General features: G+C 55.7%; 1 protein-coding gene across 3 annotated transcripts in view; it reads right to left on the bottom strand.

The window, feature by feature from the left end:
* The window catches only part of LRRC20 (leucine rich repeat containing 20), a 78,240-nt gene extending 65,443 nt beyond the window's left edge, over nt 1–12,797 (bottom strand). The window contains exons 1-2 of one of the 3 annotated variants that reach the window (XM_046650399.1): nt 12,685–12,797; nt 7,021–7,164 (exon numbers count right to left, since the gene is read on the bottom strand). In XM_046650399.1, coding sequence (XP_046506355.1) covers nt 7,021–7,164; nt 12,685–12,751 — 211 coding nt within the window. In that variant the 5' untranslated portion in view covers nt 12,752–12,797. Of the gene's footprint in view, nt 1–7,020; nt 7,165–7,296; nt 7,315–11,590; nt 11,726–12,684 lie in introns of those variants that run through there. The other 2 variants (XM_046650405.1, XM_046650410.1) reach the window with 2 other exon arrangements.
* Nucleotides 12,798–14,893: the final 2,096 nt, after the last annotated feature.

The following is a 14,893-nucleotide window of genomic DNA, read 5'->3' as shown; positions in this document are numbered from 1 at the left end:
ACCAATCAGCCACCCACCGCCATCCACAGCCTCTCCTTCTTCATGTGCCTCCCGCTGGCCCCACTCCAGAGAGGGCCACCCCAGCACAGGCCTGGCTGTGCCTCTTCCCTGGTTTCCCTTCCTCTGGTCTCACATCCATCCCTTTTCTCCTCCATGTCACAGCCTTGCTCTTCCCATCACAAGCGCCGGCTTGCACATCACCCACCCCTCTGCTCACACAGACCCCCTCACCTAGAATGCCCTGCCCCTCACTCCCGTCCCACACCTGCACCCCCAAACTTGTTCCATCTGTTAAGGTTCAGCTGCAATGCCACCTCTTCTGGGCAGCCCCCTTATCACGAGGCTGCACCAGCGCTCAGGAGAGGAGAAGCAGGATCCATCCTCATCTAGTTCACTCTATGGTCTGAAAGTATGTTACAACCCAGGTGAGCGGCTCCCTGCCCAGCGCTGTCTCCAGGGCGTGCGGCATCTCCTCAAGTCACGGCGCCATCTAGGTCTCAGACTCCTCGCTGTGCAGGGAGCTCACCTCCCCCAGCTTCCCTGGAGACCCCTCAGGGTGGGACCAGTTCTCACAGCTGGGTCCATTTCTGCAGACCGAAGGATGAGATCGGGGGGAGAACTAAGGCGAGAGGCTGAGGGATTTGTAACCACGGGACGAGGGAATTCATCCACCCACCCAACAGACACGCTCTGAGCACAATGCTGTGTCAGAGAGGAAGGGCCCAGGGAACAGAGGACAGAGGAGGAAGCCTGGCTTCTCACTGCTTACCCTTGGGCCTCGTGCTTTGTGCACTAGGCATGTGAAATACCTATTGTTTTTAAAATTAAACATATACAGTTTTAATAGTATTTCTCTGAGTGCATATGCCCTGACTAGCTCCACTGAACAATTTTTCTCTCTCCATCCAACAGCTGCCTTCCAATATTGAGCTGCTCTCTTTCCCTCCATGGCCACTTCTGCACCTGAGGCTTGGGGTCCAGACAGGCCCCCACCGAGCCCATGCCGACCTGGGCACAGAGAGGCAAAGCCCGACCAGGGCATGGTGCGAAAGGTCTGCAGGCACCACCAGGCCTCCCCTGGCCTGCCAGAACAGCGAGCTCAGTCCTGCCCGCCAGATGCATTCTCTGTGTCCACTTCTCCAGGTCCAGCTCAGAAGCAGGCAGAACTCCACAGGCGCCCCAGGCAGGGCTGACACCAATCACTCGCCTCTGAACCGAGAAGGGCACCCCAGGCCCAAGCGCTGCATTTCTGCCCCTCAGGCCGCCGCGCCGTGCCCACCTGGCGCCACTGAAGCCCTTGGCTCTCTGAAAGTTCGATTGATTTTCCTCGCCAAACTGGCTATTTGCCTCCGAATAATATTCTCACACACCGCCCCCCAACCAGGGCCTCACTTCCACCCCTTTCTCTGCACGGGCACATCCTGCCTACAGAAGACCGCCTGATCCCCCACAGCCTGCTCTCTCCAGAATCCGGGGGCCAGAAAAACTCAAGAAAGCATGAACAAACTCAAGAGAAGGGAGGAAAAGTTCATGACACCAGTTAGGACAGTGGCCACCTCTGGGGGGGAGCGGGGCTGCTGGAGATGCTGGTAATGTTCCACGTCTAGACCTGGATGGTAGTTACTTCAGTATTTGTTTTATAAAAATCTGCTGAACTAAGTGTATGTGGTTTTATGGACTTTCCTACGCATGCATAAATTTTCACAGCTTTTCTTCTTTTTAAGAAAAATGATTGGGTGAAGGTGACTTAGAAAAAGTCAGGAAGCCTCTTCCAAAGAAGAAACATTTAGGCTGAACTTTAACATATGAGAAGGGCCCAGCCAAATGAAGAGCAGAAAACAGCATGTGCAAAGGCCCTGAGGCTGGAAAGGGCTCAGCCGTTCAAGGAACTGAAAGGTGTCCAATCTGACTGGATGTAAGCAGCTCAAAGTGCAGTGGGAGAAGTTGGCAGATGTCAGTCATCCCCAGCTTTGTGGTACAGCTTGGGTTTTACTCTCTGTGCAAGGGGAAGCCAATGATAATTTAGCACAGAGAGAATTACAAAAGGTCAGGGCTAGAGCCCCAGACAGGAAACTGGTCCAGCATTTGGGGTTAGGGTGAGGTCCAGAACCCCAGCTTTCTGATTTCTGGATTGGGGCCCTTCCCATAAAACAGGCCTCCCATCTTCTTCTCAGCTCACCAACCAAACTCCACTCGGCTCCAGTCCAGCCCTGGCAGAGCTGATCACCCCAGACAACAGGCTCAAAAACTTACTGGCGTGGCCTCCTAGAGCAGTGGTTCTCAGTAGGGGCAGTTTTGCCCCCAGGGGACACTTGGCAGTGCCTGGAGACAAATTTGCTTGTTACAACTTGGGAGTGAGTGGCAGGGGTAATACCAGCACGTGGTAGGTTGAGGCCAGGGATGCTGCTAAATATTCTACAACGCATGGGGCAGCCCCCAGCAAAGGATTATCCAGCCCCCAAAGTGAAGAGTGCCAAGACTGAGAACACTGATAGAGGAATACAAAGGCTTCACTTCAAATAAGTACGGGGCCCTCAAGAGAGAAAAGCCCTCTGCTAAGGGGGGTGGAGGAGACAATGAAGGGCGCTTCTCGGCCTCCCAGGATGCCCCTGTCCAGAGACCACGTCTAGAGAGGGGGTTGTAGGCAAAGGCTTCTAGGCAGCCCCTCACATCACGCTGTGTGGGAAGCAGAGCTGGGGGAGCAGAGGGCCTGTGCTGTGGGTACCACTGTCCCCTCTGCTGCTGGCAAACTCTCAGCCTGCTTCCCCGTTGAGAGGCAGGGAGCCGAGGACAGCAACACTGAGGCTTCCAGACCTCGTGGTGAACAGACAGGCGGCCCTGGCCCGGCCGAGGGCGGCCCCGTGAGAGCCCGCTCCCTCCTCCACGCCCTCAGAGCTGACCCGAGCCTGGCTGACCCTCAGGCCTCCATGGGCCAGGAGCATCGCAGCAGAACACACAGCCCTCACCCCCACCGGCACCAGCCGCCTGGGCCCTGGGTCGGGAACTGCAGGCCGACAAGCTCCAACTAGGGCCAAGACCACCACCCCATCAGGCCAGAAAAACTGCTCCCACCATGGCCCCTGGCTGCTCTCCTCCTCAGGATGAGTGTGCGAGAGTATGACTGTGTGTGAGTGTGTGCACGTGTGTGTCTGCCTCCCCCTCCAGACTGAGCACTCCTGGGGCACGGGGTACACCCAGTAGGTGCTCAATGTGTTTTTGTTGACAAATGAGCCAGGGGCAGTGTCTGTCCCGAGGGAAGATATTATTCTGATCTGGCTGAGTACATATTACGTGCTTCCTGAATACCACACTTCCTGAGTACCCTTGCTCAAGAAAGGGCCTGCAAAATCAGATCCCTGTGGGAGGCGGCCAGGGAGGAGCTGGGCCGGGAGTGGAAGCCCTGTCAGGACCCAGGCATTCACAGCCAGCAACAGCCAGGTCAAGTCCCCGGCTCAGCTGCCTGTCACCTGGTCGGCCGGTGACAGGGCACCATCTGCTGGTGAGTGCAGGAGGCGAAAAGCACTTGGCCAAAGTGCGGGTGAGCCTGGCAGGGAGGGAAGGAGGAGAGGGGGCACATGCTTCTCTCACCAGCCTCGCTCTCCCCACTTGATTATCTCACGGCTCCCGCCTAGCTGTTCAGCTCCCCGGAGATGGGTCATATCCATGTCCATATTCATCCCCTCTCTCTCTCACACTCACACACACACATATATCCAGAGGCCTGCCCAGCCCCCCGGAACCCACCAGGAGAAGGAAGTTCCAGACTCTAAACTGTACGCTGATTTCTCAAAATTCAAGGCAGGGGGACCAGCCCGGTGACGTAGTGGTTAAGTTCGCACACTCTGCTTCAGCGGCCTGGGATTTGTAGGTTCGGATCCTGGGCACGGACTTAGCACCGCTCGTCAAGCCACACTGTGGTGACATCCCACATAAAATAGAGGAAGATTGGCACAGATGTTAGCTCAGCAACAATCTTCCTCAAGCAAAAAGAGGAAGACAGGCAACAGATGTCAACTCAGGGCAACTTCCTCGCCAGAAAAAAAATATACATATAAAACCTTAAAAATGAAAACAATGGATGGCTTCAACAGCAGATTAAATACAAATGAAGAAGTAAACAGGGAAAGGGAAGGCAGATCTGAGGAAATTTCTCAGAATGTAGCAGAGAGATGAAGAGAAAGAAAATACACAAAAGCAATAGAGGCCCAGAATGGAGGGCCTGAGGGGGATTCCAGGAAAAGAGACTGGAGGGATGGGGGACAGCAACACGCCAAGAGCTAAAGGTATCGAATTTTCTTCAAAAGAACACGGTCAGGAAGTACAAAAGACTATAGAAAAGATGAAAAGAGACATGAAACCTCCGTGCCCATCAGGCCGCCTGATGCGCAGCAGGCCCCAGACAGACGCTGGCTCCTTCCCTCCCCAGCTCTGGTTGGTCCTTCCTGCTTCCCCTCTTTGCCTCAGTGCGTCTGTCCCAGCCAGCCACGCCCTCCCGTCCCACACTCTCCCAGGCCTTTCCAAATCCTGCTCCTCGGAGATAACGACCAGTGTTTAAAGTCAGCCCCAAAGGCCTAGAGCCTCATCCCTGGGGAGGACTGGGGAGCAGAGCTGTCCGGCCTGATGGTCCACTGGCTGGACATGCCGTCGTCCGAGGCCAGGGAGGGAAGACAGAGGTCCCTCAGGGGTACGAGGACCCAGGGAAGCCCAGATGGGCATGAAGCCTTTAAAAGGGAAAGAAGTAACGTGGGGAGAAAAGGTGTGGTTGGAGAGGAGGGCTTGGTTCAGGGGACAGGAGCTCAGTACAGTGCAGAGTTCTCGACTCAGCAAGCTCATTCGAAAACTCTAAGGGATGAAGCTGAGGAGGGGTGCGGGGCTGGAGGAAGGCGGCTTCAACTCAAGCTGAGGGGCAGACTGGGGCCCGGCGGAAAGAAGCCCACTTCCTGGGGGTGAAGAGGCCCGGAGTGGGGCAACTAGGGCTGGGAGCCAAAGCTCAGGTGGCAGGAGGGGCAAGCTGGCTCTGGAGAACCCAGGAGCGCCTGGGGGCACCAGTGATGCTGCCCCACCTGTGCGAGGCAAGAGCAGCCTGGAGCCCAGCTCTTCCAGCCCAGCTCTCCAGGGATCTCCCACTCTGCAGCGAGACACCTGCCCGTGTGGAGCAGCCGTCCCTCTGGGCCTGTGCACAGGGAGGCAGCGAGGGGAAGCCAGCCGAAGGGGAGAGGCAGGGCAGCTGGTTCCACACCTAGGACAGGGGCTTGAGAAGGAGCTCCCCCAGTCAGGTGGCTGCTGACACCTGGAGGAGGTGTGTTTGTGACACTGGATGGGAGGGACTTAGGCACCTCCAGCCCTTGGGAATGAGGAAACTTTAAAAATAATAGGTGCCATTTATTGAGCCACCTACATGCCAAGCACCTGACAGACACTACAATTACTCCCAACCCCCCGATGAGGTAGGCACAGTCACCACCCCATTTTACAGATGAAGAAACCGAGGCTCAGAGAGGTTAAGCGACCTGCTGAGGTCGCAGGCTAGCAGGGGGCAGAGTGGGGATTCAAATCCAGGCCGTGTAAGTAGTGGAGAGCCTTGAACACTGTGGTAAGTACAACCGTGCGAGTGACCAGGCTTGATGCCAGAACTGAGGGCCTCAGCCATCCGCTCACCAGCTGAAGACTCCCCGCACCGCCCCCCCCAAGACCTCTCTCCAAAACCAACGCCAGCCTTTAAGTATGTTTGCTCACAGAGGAGATGCTTCTCTCACTTCAGCTCAGTCCAACAAACACCGCTCTGTGCCTACAAAGTGCCTGACACTGCCCCGGCTCTTGGGGGTCGGGGGACAAGAGACAAAAGACAGACTCCTGCCCTCTAGGGATACTCAGTGGGTGCTACAGAGGAGGAAGCAAGTAAGGGGTACACGGGGTAGAGCTGAGGGCTCCCTGGAAGAGGTGGTGGCCAAGCTCAGCTTGAAGGCTGAGTGTCCCTCCACTGTCTGGGCCACCACCCCCTCCCAGGAGCCTCAGACACACCTGACAAAGCCTGCTCACAGAAAGCCTCTCCCTTTCCAGTCTCTGGGTCTTTGCTCAGGCAGTAACCTCCAGGGAAATGCTCCATTGCAAGACTGACAGACAGACACAGACACACACAGGCACACACATCTCTACCTGCCCACGGAATGCCTCTCCATGCGCCAAAGGCCCACCTCGAATCCCATACCGTCCACCTGCATGATCACCCCCACGGCAGGACAGCGCTCCCCTCCTCTGGCTTCCCCCAGCACGCCTGTGGCTCTCCAGCGGCCCTCACACTCCAGTGGGTGAGACGCGCCCACTGCAGCCCCTGCTGACCCACGCACATGGCGGAGAGTCAGGAATATCTGTTGAATTCAACTAAATGAGATGCCTTGCTTAAAAGCTTGGAGTCTTGGGGTAACTGTACAGACTAAAATGCTATGACCAATTCAAAGCGAAAAATACGTAAGACACAATTCAAGTCAAACAGTGGAGTGAAAAGGGGCCTCCCGCTGGGTGACCGGAGAAAAGCCCACTTTGCCTTCGACCCTCCATCTCCTCCTGATCTGAAGACCGGGGCTTGTCATGCCTGGCGGGTACCATCTACCACAGGGAGGCCGTGCAGAGTCAGTAAGGCAACAGGCAGGAGGCACCTGCACAGGGCCTGGTACCTGGGGCTCCGTGGCAGCGCCAGCTTCCGTCACCTGGCCCGAGGGCACACACACTTGGAGTCCTCGGCAGTCCAGGGCAGGTAGACAGGCCCCCGGCAGCCGGAACCCCTCACTCAGTGGTTTTCAAACCTCTGTGACCACAACCCACAGTCAGAAATATGCCTTACACTGGGACCCAGCACACACAAGCTAAACACGGCTGCGAGAGATGCCGGGAAACACTTCTCGTGGCGAGCGGCCACACCAATACTGCCTCTTTCACCTCTTCTCTCTATTTCGTTTCTAAACTGATTCCACAAACCACACACGGGCGCCCTGCGGTTGGAAAGGCCGCGCCCACGCTCACCCAGGGTGTCCGAGCCGCTCTCCACTGTCTCGTTGACCTTCCTCGCAACTCTGGCCACGGCCTCACCCATCTTCTTCAGCATGCAGACGAGGTGTCTTGCTGCCAGCCACCAGGCCGGTCTGCTGCTCACAAGGGGATCTGCACCTGGGGAAGACACAGGGCCGTGAAGCACCCGCCCACCAGCCAGGAACCCACCCGTGAATCCACCCTCCCACGGGACCCAGGCTGCAGGAAGCCTGCGGGGGCGGGGGAGGGGGGGAGGCCCAGACCACTCACCTCCTCCCTCGGGACCCAGAGCCCAGGCCACATCCAGTTTGACCTTCAGAGTGGCCCATCTGCCCATCAGAGGGTGGGGGCAGCCCAGCCCTACCGGTTTCCCAGGAAGATCGACACGTGTGACCTCATCAGACCCGGGGCCAGGGCCTGAACTAGTGGTCAGGCGCATGTGAGGACTCAGGTGTGCACTGGCCTGTGAATCACTTAACAGGCGGAGCAGCGGGGAGGAGGCAGGGCTCAGTCAACTGCAGGGGAGAGACACTTGTCCCTCCACAGCCTCGGAGCTGATGCCCTGTCCACAACCCCTAGGATGGCTCCTCCAGCTCCCCTTCGCCCACCTGCCTCTGCCAGGCTCCTCCTGTGTGCTGCGAAGTGGGGACACAAAGACACATGCAACACAGCCCTGCCTGGTCAGAGCTCAGTCTGGCGGGTTGGGGGGGGTCTCTAAGAATTCCCTTCCCACGTCTCAAAATGGAGCGCAGGGCACAGTTTTAGCCTGCAGACCTGACTGTCAGCCTGATACCGAGTTTATGTGCAAGACTCCGAGGGAAAGGGAGGCTGGGTAGGAACATGAGAGATGGGGAAGTTGGATCCCCGGGGGAGAAGAGGCTTAAAGAAGGGTGAGGAACACAACCAAAATTATTCGGTGTTAAAGACACAGGGGACGCACCAACTCCCTGTTTATTACGGAGAAGGAAATGGAGGCATAGAGAGGGACTAAATGATCTGGCCAAGGTCTAAGTGAGTAAGTGGCAATAATCCAGCCAGCCCAGCTGCACGCCCAGTGCTCTCTTCTTTACAGAAGTCACCCACACCACCGGCAGCAGCACCCCACGGAGAGGACGAACTGGAGGCCAAGGTCAGCACCCTTCTTTGCCCCCAGATCCCAATCCCTGCATCACAGGCAGCTCAGGGAGCTCTCATGAACTCCCTGTCGGGTCAAAGGCAGAAGAATGTGAAGGGCAGAGGGAAAGGGGATGGGGCAGTGCTCAGAGCTGCTAACAGATACCAAGAGAAAGCCCGCACGTGCTCAACTGGACAGGCAGGGCAGGCGAGGGGCGGCTGGAGAAGTACACCCACCTGCTTAGGGGAGAGTTAGTGGTGAGCCCAGTATGCGTGTGCTTCCGCCCAAGGAGGCTGACACGGAAAGTTTGAGACCACGGTGCAGTGGGAAAAGATTGTTTTTTGAAAACAGGCCTAAAGCCCAACTCTGCTATTTATTAGCTGAGAAGCTGTGGGAAAGATTCTTAACTACTCTGGGCTCTAGCCCAAGGCCCAGGATGTAGGTACTCAATAAATCTTAGCTGAAAGGATAAAGCAGTACACATGCAGACATGACACTAGCATCTAATCCCAGTTTCATATCCATGTGACTTTGAACAAACAACTCAGTGGAACTCATCTTTGAGGAATGAATAGAACTTCCATCTCTCCACCTCCAGGAAGTCTTCCCTGATTGCCCCAGCCCTCCGTGTTCTCTCCTTCCTCTGAATTTCAGTGGCCCTTAAAGCCTTAGCACAAGCCACTTGGGTTTTTTATGAGCTTTTTTTAATACGCACACTTGTCTCCCCAGTTGGCCTGCGGGCAGCTTAGGGCAGGGAGCAGATGTATACTGTGCTTTCCCCCTGCACTTCACACCACACACCAAAAACAGAGGCTCAGTTAGTATCCCTCAAGGGTGGTGATGATGATCAACAGCCATCATTTGGGTTTCAAATCTAAATACAGGTCAACTCACTCTTACAACAAATCTAAGACACTGTCTAAATGAAAAAGGTCATACATTCAAACACATAACAGTGCCAGGTGGGCAAGTTGCATAAGGTGGCCCAGGGTAGGAGAGGAGGGAATAGCAAGAAGTCTGGCAAACTGGACCCAACACCTTCATCATGCTCCCTTTAAGACCATTCCCCTAAGCTGAGTCAGAGCAATGTTGCTGCAATCTTGATTTACTCCAACCCCCTCACAAATGGGAATATTGAGGACCCAAGAAGGGAGGAAAATCAGCTGGATGGAAACAAAACCCAGGTCTCGTAGCTCTCAGCCCAGGATTCTTCCCACCATACCACGCTCCCTTCCTTCCCCATCCCCAGTATTCATCATCAATAATCACAGAGCTGTACTGAGCATCAGCTAGAAATAGAGGAATTAGCTTTGACCTGTGATTCTGATGAGGAAGAACTTTCTAAACATCACTGAGGCAACCCTGGCCTCACAGCAGAGGGGAAAGGAAAGGTAAATCTCCAAGCTGCCCAGGGTCTGTGCTAACCCTGGCGGGGGCTAGGCTGATTGCTCTCAATCAGGCACTATGCCTACAATTCTACTAGCTGCCACCAGGTGGGGGTGGTGGCGCCTTAGGCCATAGAGCCCAGGACCAAAAGCAGTCAGATTAAAAACCGCAGCCCTTGTGCAAGCTCAGACACCCCACGGTATGGGTCAGAGGATGGACATCGAAGCAGGAATAGGGGCAACCTGTAAAGTCTGAGCATCAGAGAAATTCACTAGGAGGAAGGGCCCCTTACATTCCAGAGAATGCTCTGGGTGTAGCATAGATGTGCCCTCGACCCGACCACCCACACTAAATGGTTAGGAAAACACCCTCCCTGCACGCAAAATCACCCCTCCCCCCAGTGGAAGATTCCTTCAGAAAGTCCAGCTCACAGTCCCTCTCCCAGGTCAGATGACAAAGCCTGTCATGCTCTGGCACAGTCAGGGCTGTGAGGTGACAGGGTGGCAGGGCCACGAGTGTTATAAGACCTGAGATGGGGTAAAAGGGGCCCAGAACTGAGGGAAGAATAAACTTGGGATAGTGGGAATCTGGAGTGGGTCCCTGAAACGGTTCCTACAAGGTTGTCCAACTTCACTGACTGCTCCTTTCAGCCCCAACCCAACACGGCCTCTCTGACAAAAATACAGCAAGCACTTATTGAGCATGTAACAGGAGCCTGGAGAGAGGCCTGGGGGTTGTGGGGGAGAGAGTTACAGACCCACTTCTGACTGAGGGCAAAGCCCCCTAGGCAGGGCCACCCCTAGGATGTGAGGGGCCCCTGTCTATATAAACAATTTGAGTCAACCAAAATCAGCCCATCAGCACCTTGCTGGCCACCCAGTCTCATGCCATCCCACAAAAGAAATATCACGCCGGCCAGTGGGAGCCATCGGCGTGCACGGCAGCCCTCCTGGAGCCGGAACCCAACCAGAGGACACCAAGACACCCCCACGAGCTCAAGTTCTGGGCTCCTTGAGGGGTCTGGTCAACCCCAAAGGCAGGGGTGGTGGTGGCAGAAAGTCAGAGTGTGTCCCAAAGGGGAGAAACAAGAACCAGCCCACACGGGTCTGGTCTGGGCTTGGGGCATCCCAATCCGATGGCTCTACTGGCCCCTGCTTGTCCCAAGCACTGGAGGGCAGCCTTAGAAAATTTCAAGGAAAGCGCTCCAAATCCTGGAGACCCTTTTGCACAGGATCCAAACTCATACTCACACTGCTGCTGTCCCAGCAACACAGCCCTCTCCACACATCCCAACTGCCCTTCCTCAGAGTGTGCGTCAAAGTCCCGGGGAAGGTTTGAATCCAACACATCCCCTGGGCACCTTCTACACAGCTGGCACCGAGGGAGACAAGGCCTGGGGCAGAACGAGCTTCCCGTCCGGTAAGAGAGACTCGGGATAAGAGGCAGAATGAGCCAGACGCTGGCCTTGACACCAGACCCAAGGAGCACGCGTGCCCTCTGCCATGAAGGCACACAGCATGGCTGAGAGGAGGGAACAGAGACAGGGGCTGAGCAGAGGTCCCCAAAATGAGAGAAAGGAGGAGACAGGCAGCCAGGCTGTATGGGGCCAGGGGCCTGGAGGCCCTCCTCTAAGGCTGTCCTCTTTCTTCGCAGGGGACCGTGGAAAGCTTTGTGAAGGGAGCTGCCCAAACCAACCAGAGTTTTGGAAAGTCATCAGTATTGTGAGCAGCCCCATCTGTACAATGGAAACATCGCCTGCCTCACTGGGCTGTTCTGAGATGCAAATGATCTATAACTTTTGAGAAAAGTCTTTGCAAACTGTTAAGCACTTCTCACACTAAGGCATTACCAACAGGTGAGTAAACAGGTATAGACAGTAAGTTAGGATATAATGAATTGAACGCCAGAAAAAAAAGTCCTGCTTTGCGACAGCTGGCAACACTGCCCTCCTGCGTCTCTAACTTGGTTTCCCCTAGATTGAAGGCTGGGGGAGGGGTGCTTTTTGCTTAAACCCTGACAGCAGCCCTCTGCCACGGCTCCCGCCCTCACCAGCGAGAACTCTACCTTATCTGGAGCCCGGAGATCTGTGCAAAGGAGCTGCTCCGACACCCCGTCCGCACCAGCTGCTCCTATATTTAGTTACTCGTGTGGTCACTTGGGAACTTTAGAGCCTGGCAGCCGCCCCGAAAGGGCAACTCGAGCCTCCTGAGCCATGTGCGCAAGCTCCCCCCACCGCCGGCTCCAGCGGGCCCTCTGGACCACGCCAAACGGGGGAGCCGACGGGTAGGTGAAAGGCCGCCGGCTGGACTGGACCCAAGTAGCCCCGAAGGCCAACTCCAAGCCAGAACAAAGTTGACCCACTTTTCCACCCAAGGGAAAAAAGCCCTCTGGGGCGTCAGTGGGAAAGGCCGGCGCCTTGTTTTTGAGCCATGGGGCTCGCAGCGTCCTGCGCGTGCTTGCCTGTGGGCATCTAACCATCCTTGGGCTGGGCCTCCCAGCTCTGATCGCAGAGGCCAGGCCAGGGTCTCCGCGCCTCGCGCAAGGAGCCCGCCTCATCCGTCTACCCCACCCCCCGGCGCCCGCAGCCAATGGCTCCTCGTCGCCGGCCCTCCGCTCTCGGGGCAGGCGGGGACTGGGGAGAGAATAAAGTAGGCAGAGGAGAGAACGCTGGTGATCGCGGAGGGCCGGGGACTCCCGCGCTCCCAGGAGGCCGAGAGGCACACCCTGGGGTAGGCGTCTGCAGCTTCCCAGAGCAGAAGCGAACCCCGAAAGTGTCGCTTCAGGAACAAAATATACAACGGCTTCTCCCAGCAGGGGCGCCTCCCGCGGGGAATGGAGGCCCGCTCAGGACCGCTTCCCCGAGCTCCCTATTCCCTGGCACTGCTGTGCCCACTCTCCTGAGCCAGCCAGGGTCCAGCCGCAGTCTGCAAACCAGAGCCGGCGCGGCGCCGGGCCCCTTTGGCGCCGCAGAAGCCGCAGCTGGTGCACCACTGCTCTTTCCACCGGGTGACCTGGGGGAGGGGAGGGGACGCTGCAGAAACGGGGACAGTTCTCTCCCTCTCTCCCCCAGCCCCTCCAGCGCTTAGCCTGAGACTACGTTTACTGTGCAGGGCACGAAGCGTGGGCCCCCGATCCGGGCCGCTTTCTGCTCCACTTACGGCGACAATGCCTCCTAGCGCCCTGCGCAGCGCAGTCACGCTCCCTCGGCCGCTGGCGGCGCCCCATGCAGGAGCGGCGCGTAGGAGCGGGCAGGTAGGGCGCGCGGGGCTGCGGGCTCTGCGCGCGCCGCCGCTCGGCAAATCGCCGCGCCGGGATGAGAGCCGGGGCGGGAGCCGGCAGCGGGCCCGGGCCGCGCGCAACCAATCAGCGCGCCGGTCCTCGCACCGCGCCCGGGAGGGGCGCGCGCGGAAAGGCGGCCCGCGCGCTCTCGTCCGCAGGGTGGATCCGCTTTGTGTGCGGCTTCTGGAGGGAAAACGCTTGGGAGGGCAGGGGTGTGGCCGGGAACGTGCGACAGATCCCAGGACCAATAGGACTGAGGCTCCAGATTTGTTTTTCTGAAAGAAATAAAGTTGAATTAGCCAGGTCAGGGGTACTTTGAAAAACATGAAGATGGGGAATAGGCACCTTTTCATGTGGTGTTTTCGGGTGCCATTCGGGTTTTGAGAGACAGTCATTCTGGCTACACTAAGTTACTTCACCTCTCTAAATCTCAATGTTCTCCTCTATAAAATAGGAACTAAAATATATAAATATCTACTTCACAGGGTCATTGTGAGGATTAACACATGAAATATTTCTTGCGGTGCCCAGCAGTATAGCTCAGGGAAAGGCAGCTGCGTCACAGGCCTTCATTTATGGAGGACTCACGAGGTACCCTTTACTAGGCACTCTAGGGAGGACAAAATAGACGAAGCTCCGAACCAGCCAGTGATGATCAATGAGTCAAATGCTCCAAAAAACAGAAGCATGGATTGAGTATGGGAGTCCTGAAGAAAGAACGTTTCATTCCACCTCTGGGGATGGGAGCAGTCACATAAGGAACCCACACTGCTGGATGTTATGGTTTGAATTTTGTCCCCCCTAAAAAAGACACATTGAAGTCTTAACCCCCAGAGCCTCAGAATGTGAGTTTATTTGGAAATAGGGCCATCGCAGATGTAATTAGTTATGATAAAGTCATACTGGAGTAGGGTGTGGCTGGTGTTCTTAGAAGAGGAGACGGATAGATGCACGGGGAGATGTCATGTGAGGTGGAGGCAGAGATCAGACTGATGCATTTACAAGCCAAGGAGCCTCAAGGATTGTGGGCAAGGACCAGAAGCTAGGAAGAGGCAAGGAACCAATGCTCCCTCAGAGCCTCTGAAAAGGAGGCAACCCTGCCAACACCTTGATTTCGGACTTCTACCCTCCAGAACTAGGAGAGAATGAACTTCTCGTGTGTTAAGCCACCCAGTTTGTGGCAATTTTTTACAGCAGCCCTAGGAAACTAATACAATGGGTGGGCAGGAATAAAGGGAAGGCAATGAGAAACCGCTCAAAGTAAGTCTTTCAAAACGGAAGGCCTAGTGTATGCAAGGCCCTGCGTCTTGGGACATGCCAAGATGAATCAGACACAGACCCTGCCCTCAAGGGGTTGCCACGCATGTGGATGCCTGATCAGCCATGTTTTCTAACTCCTTGTGCCTTCCCAGGAAGACTATGGAGTCCTCTCCTCAACCTCACCATCACCCCATCCCCACCACATATGTAGCAGGTACCAGATCTAAATAACAAATGGATCGAGTCCCTTCTGCTGAAGCTAAGACCCTTATAACTCTGGACAAAGCAGACTGTTTTGCTGTTTCACTTAAAACCAGTCTTATGCTTCTGGCCAACTTCCACACGTGGGTGTCTTCTCTCCTCTGCTAGGCCATACACAGACCTGGGATAGCCAGTACAGTGCTTCTATGCATTAATAAGGGCTCAGTAAATACCACTGACTGATGGCCTCAACCTGGGATCTCCCACATTCATGCCTTTCCTCACTCCGTTCCCTCTCCCAGGAACGTCACCCTGCACCCTTCGATTCCACAAGGACAAGACGCCTCCTCAGCTCAAATGCCGCCTCCTCTCTTCTTTATGGGTTTGTTCTCCAGAGCACTTCCTACTTCATGTTCATTATTGTGCCATCTCTGCACAAGTCTTTTCTCCCAAGACTCTGCTTGATTTCTAATAGACCAGAGCTTGGCACATGATGAGTACTTAGATACATTTTGCTGCACAATAAAACACTCCAAAGCTTGAAAGTGGCTTATAACAACAACTATGTATTTAGTTCATGATTTGGGGGTCAGCATTTTAAGTTGGGCTCAGCTGGGCAGTTGTTCT

This window comes from Equus quagga, chromosome 2 (assembly GCF_021613505.1).
Source record: "Equus quagga isolate Etosha38 chromosome 2, UCLA_HA_Equagga_1.0, whole genome shotgun sequence".
Lineage (NCBI taxonomy): Eukaryota > Metazoa > Chordata > Mammalia > Perissodactyla > Equidae > Equus > Equus quagga.
This window is presented reverse-complemented; position numbering and strand designations above follow the sequence as displayed.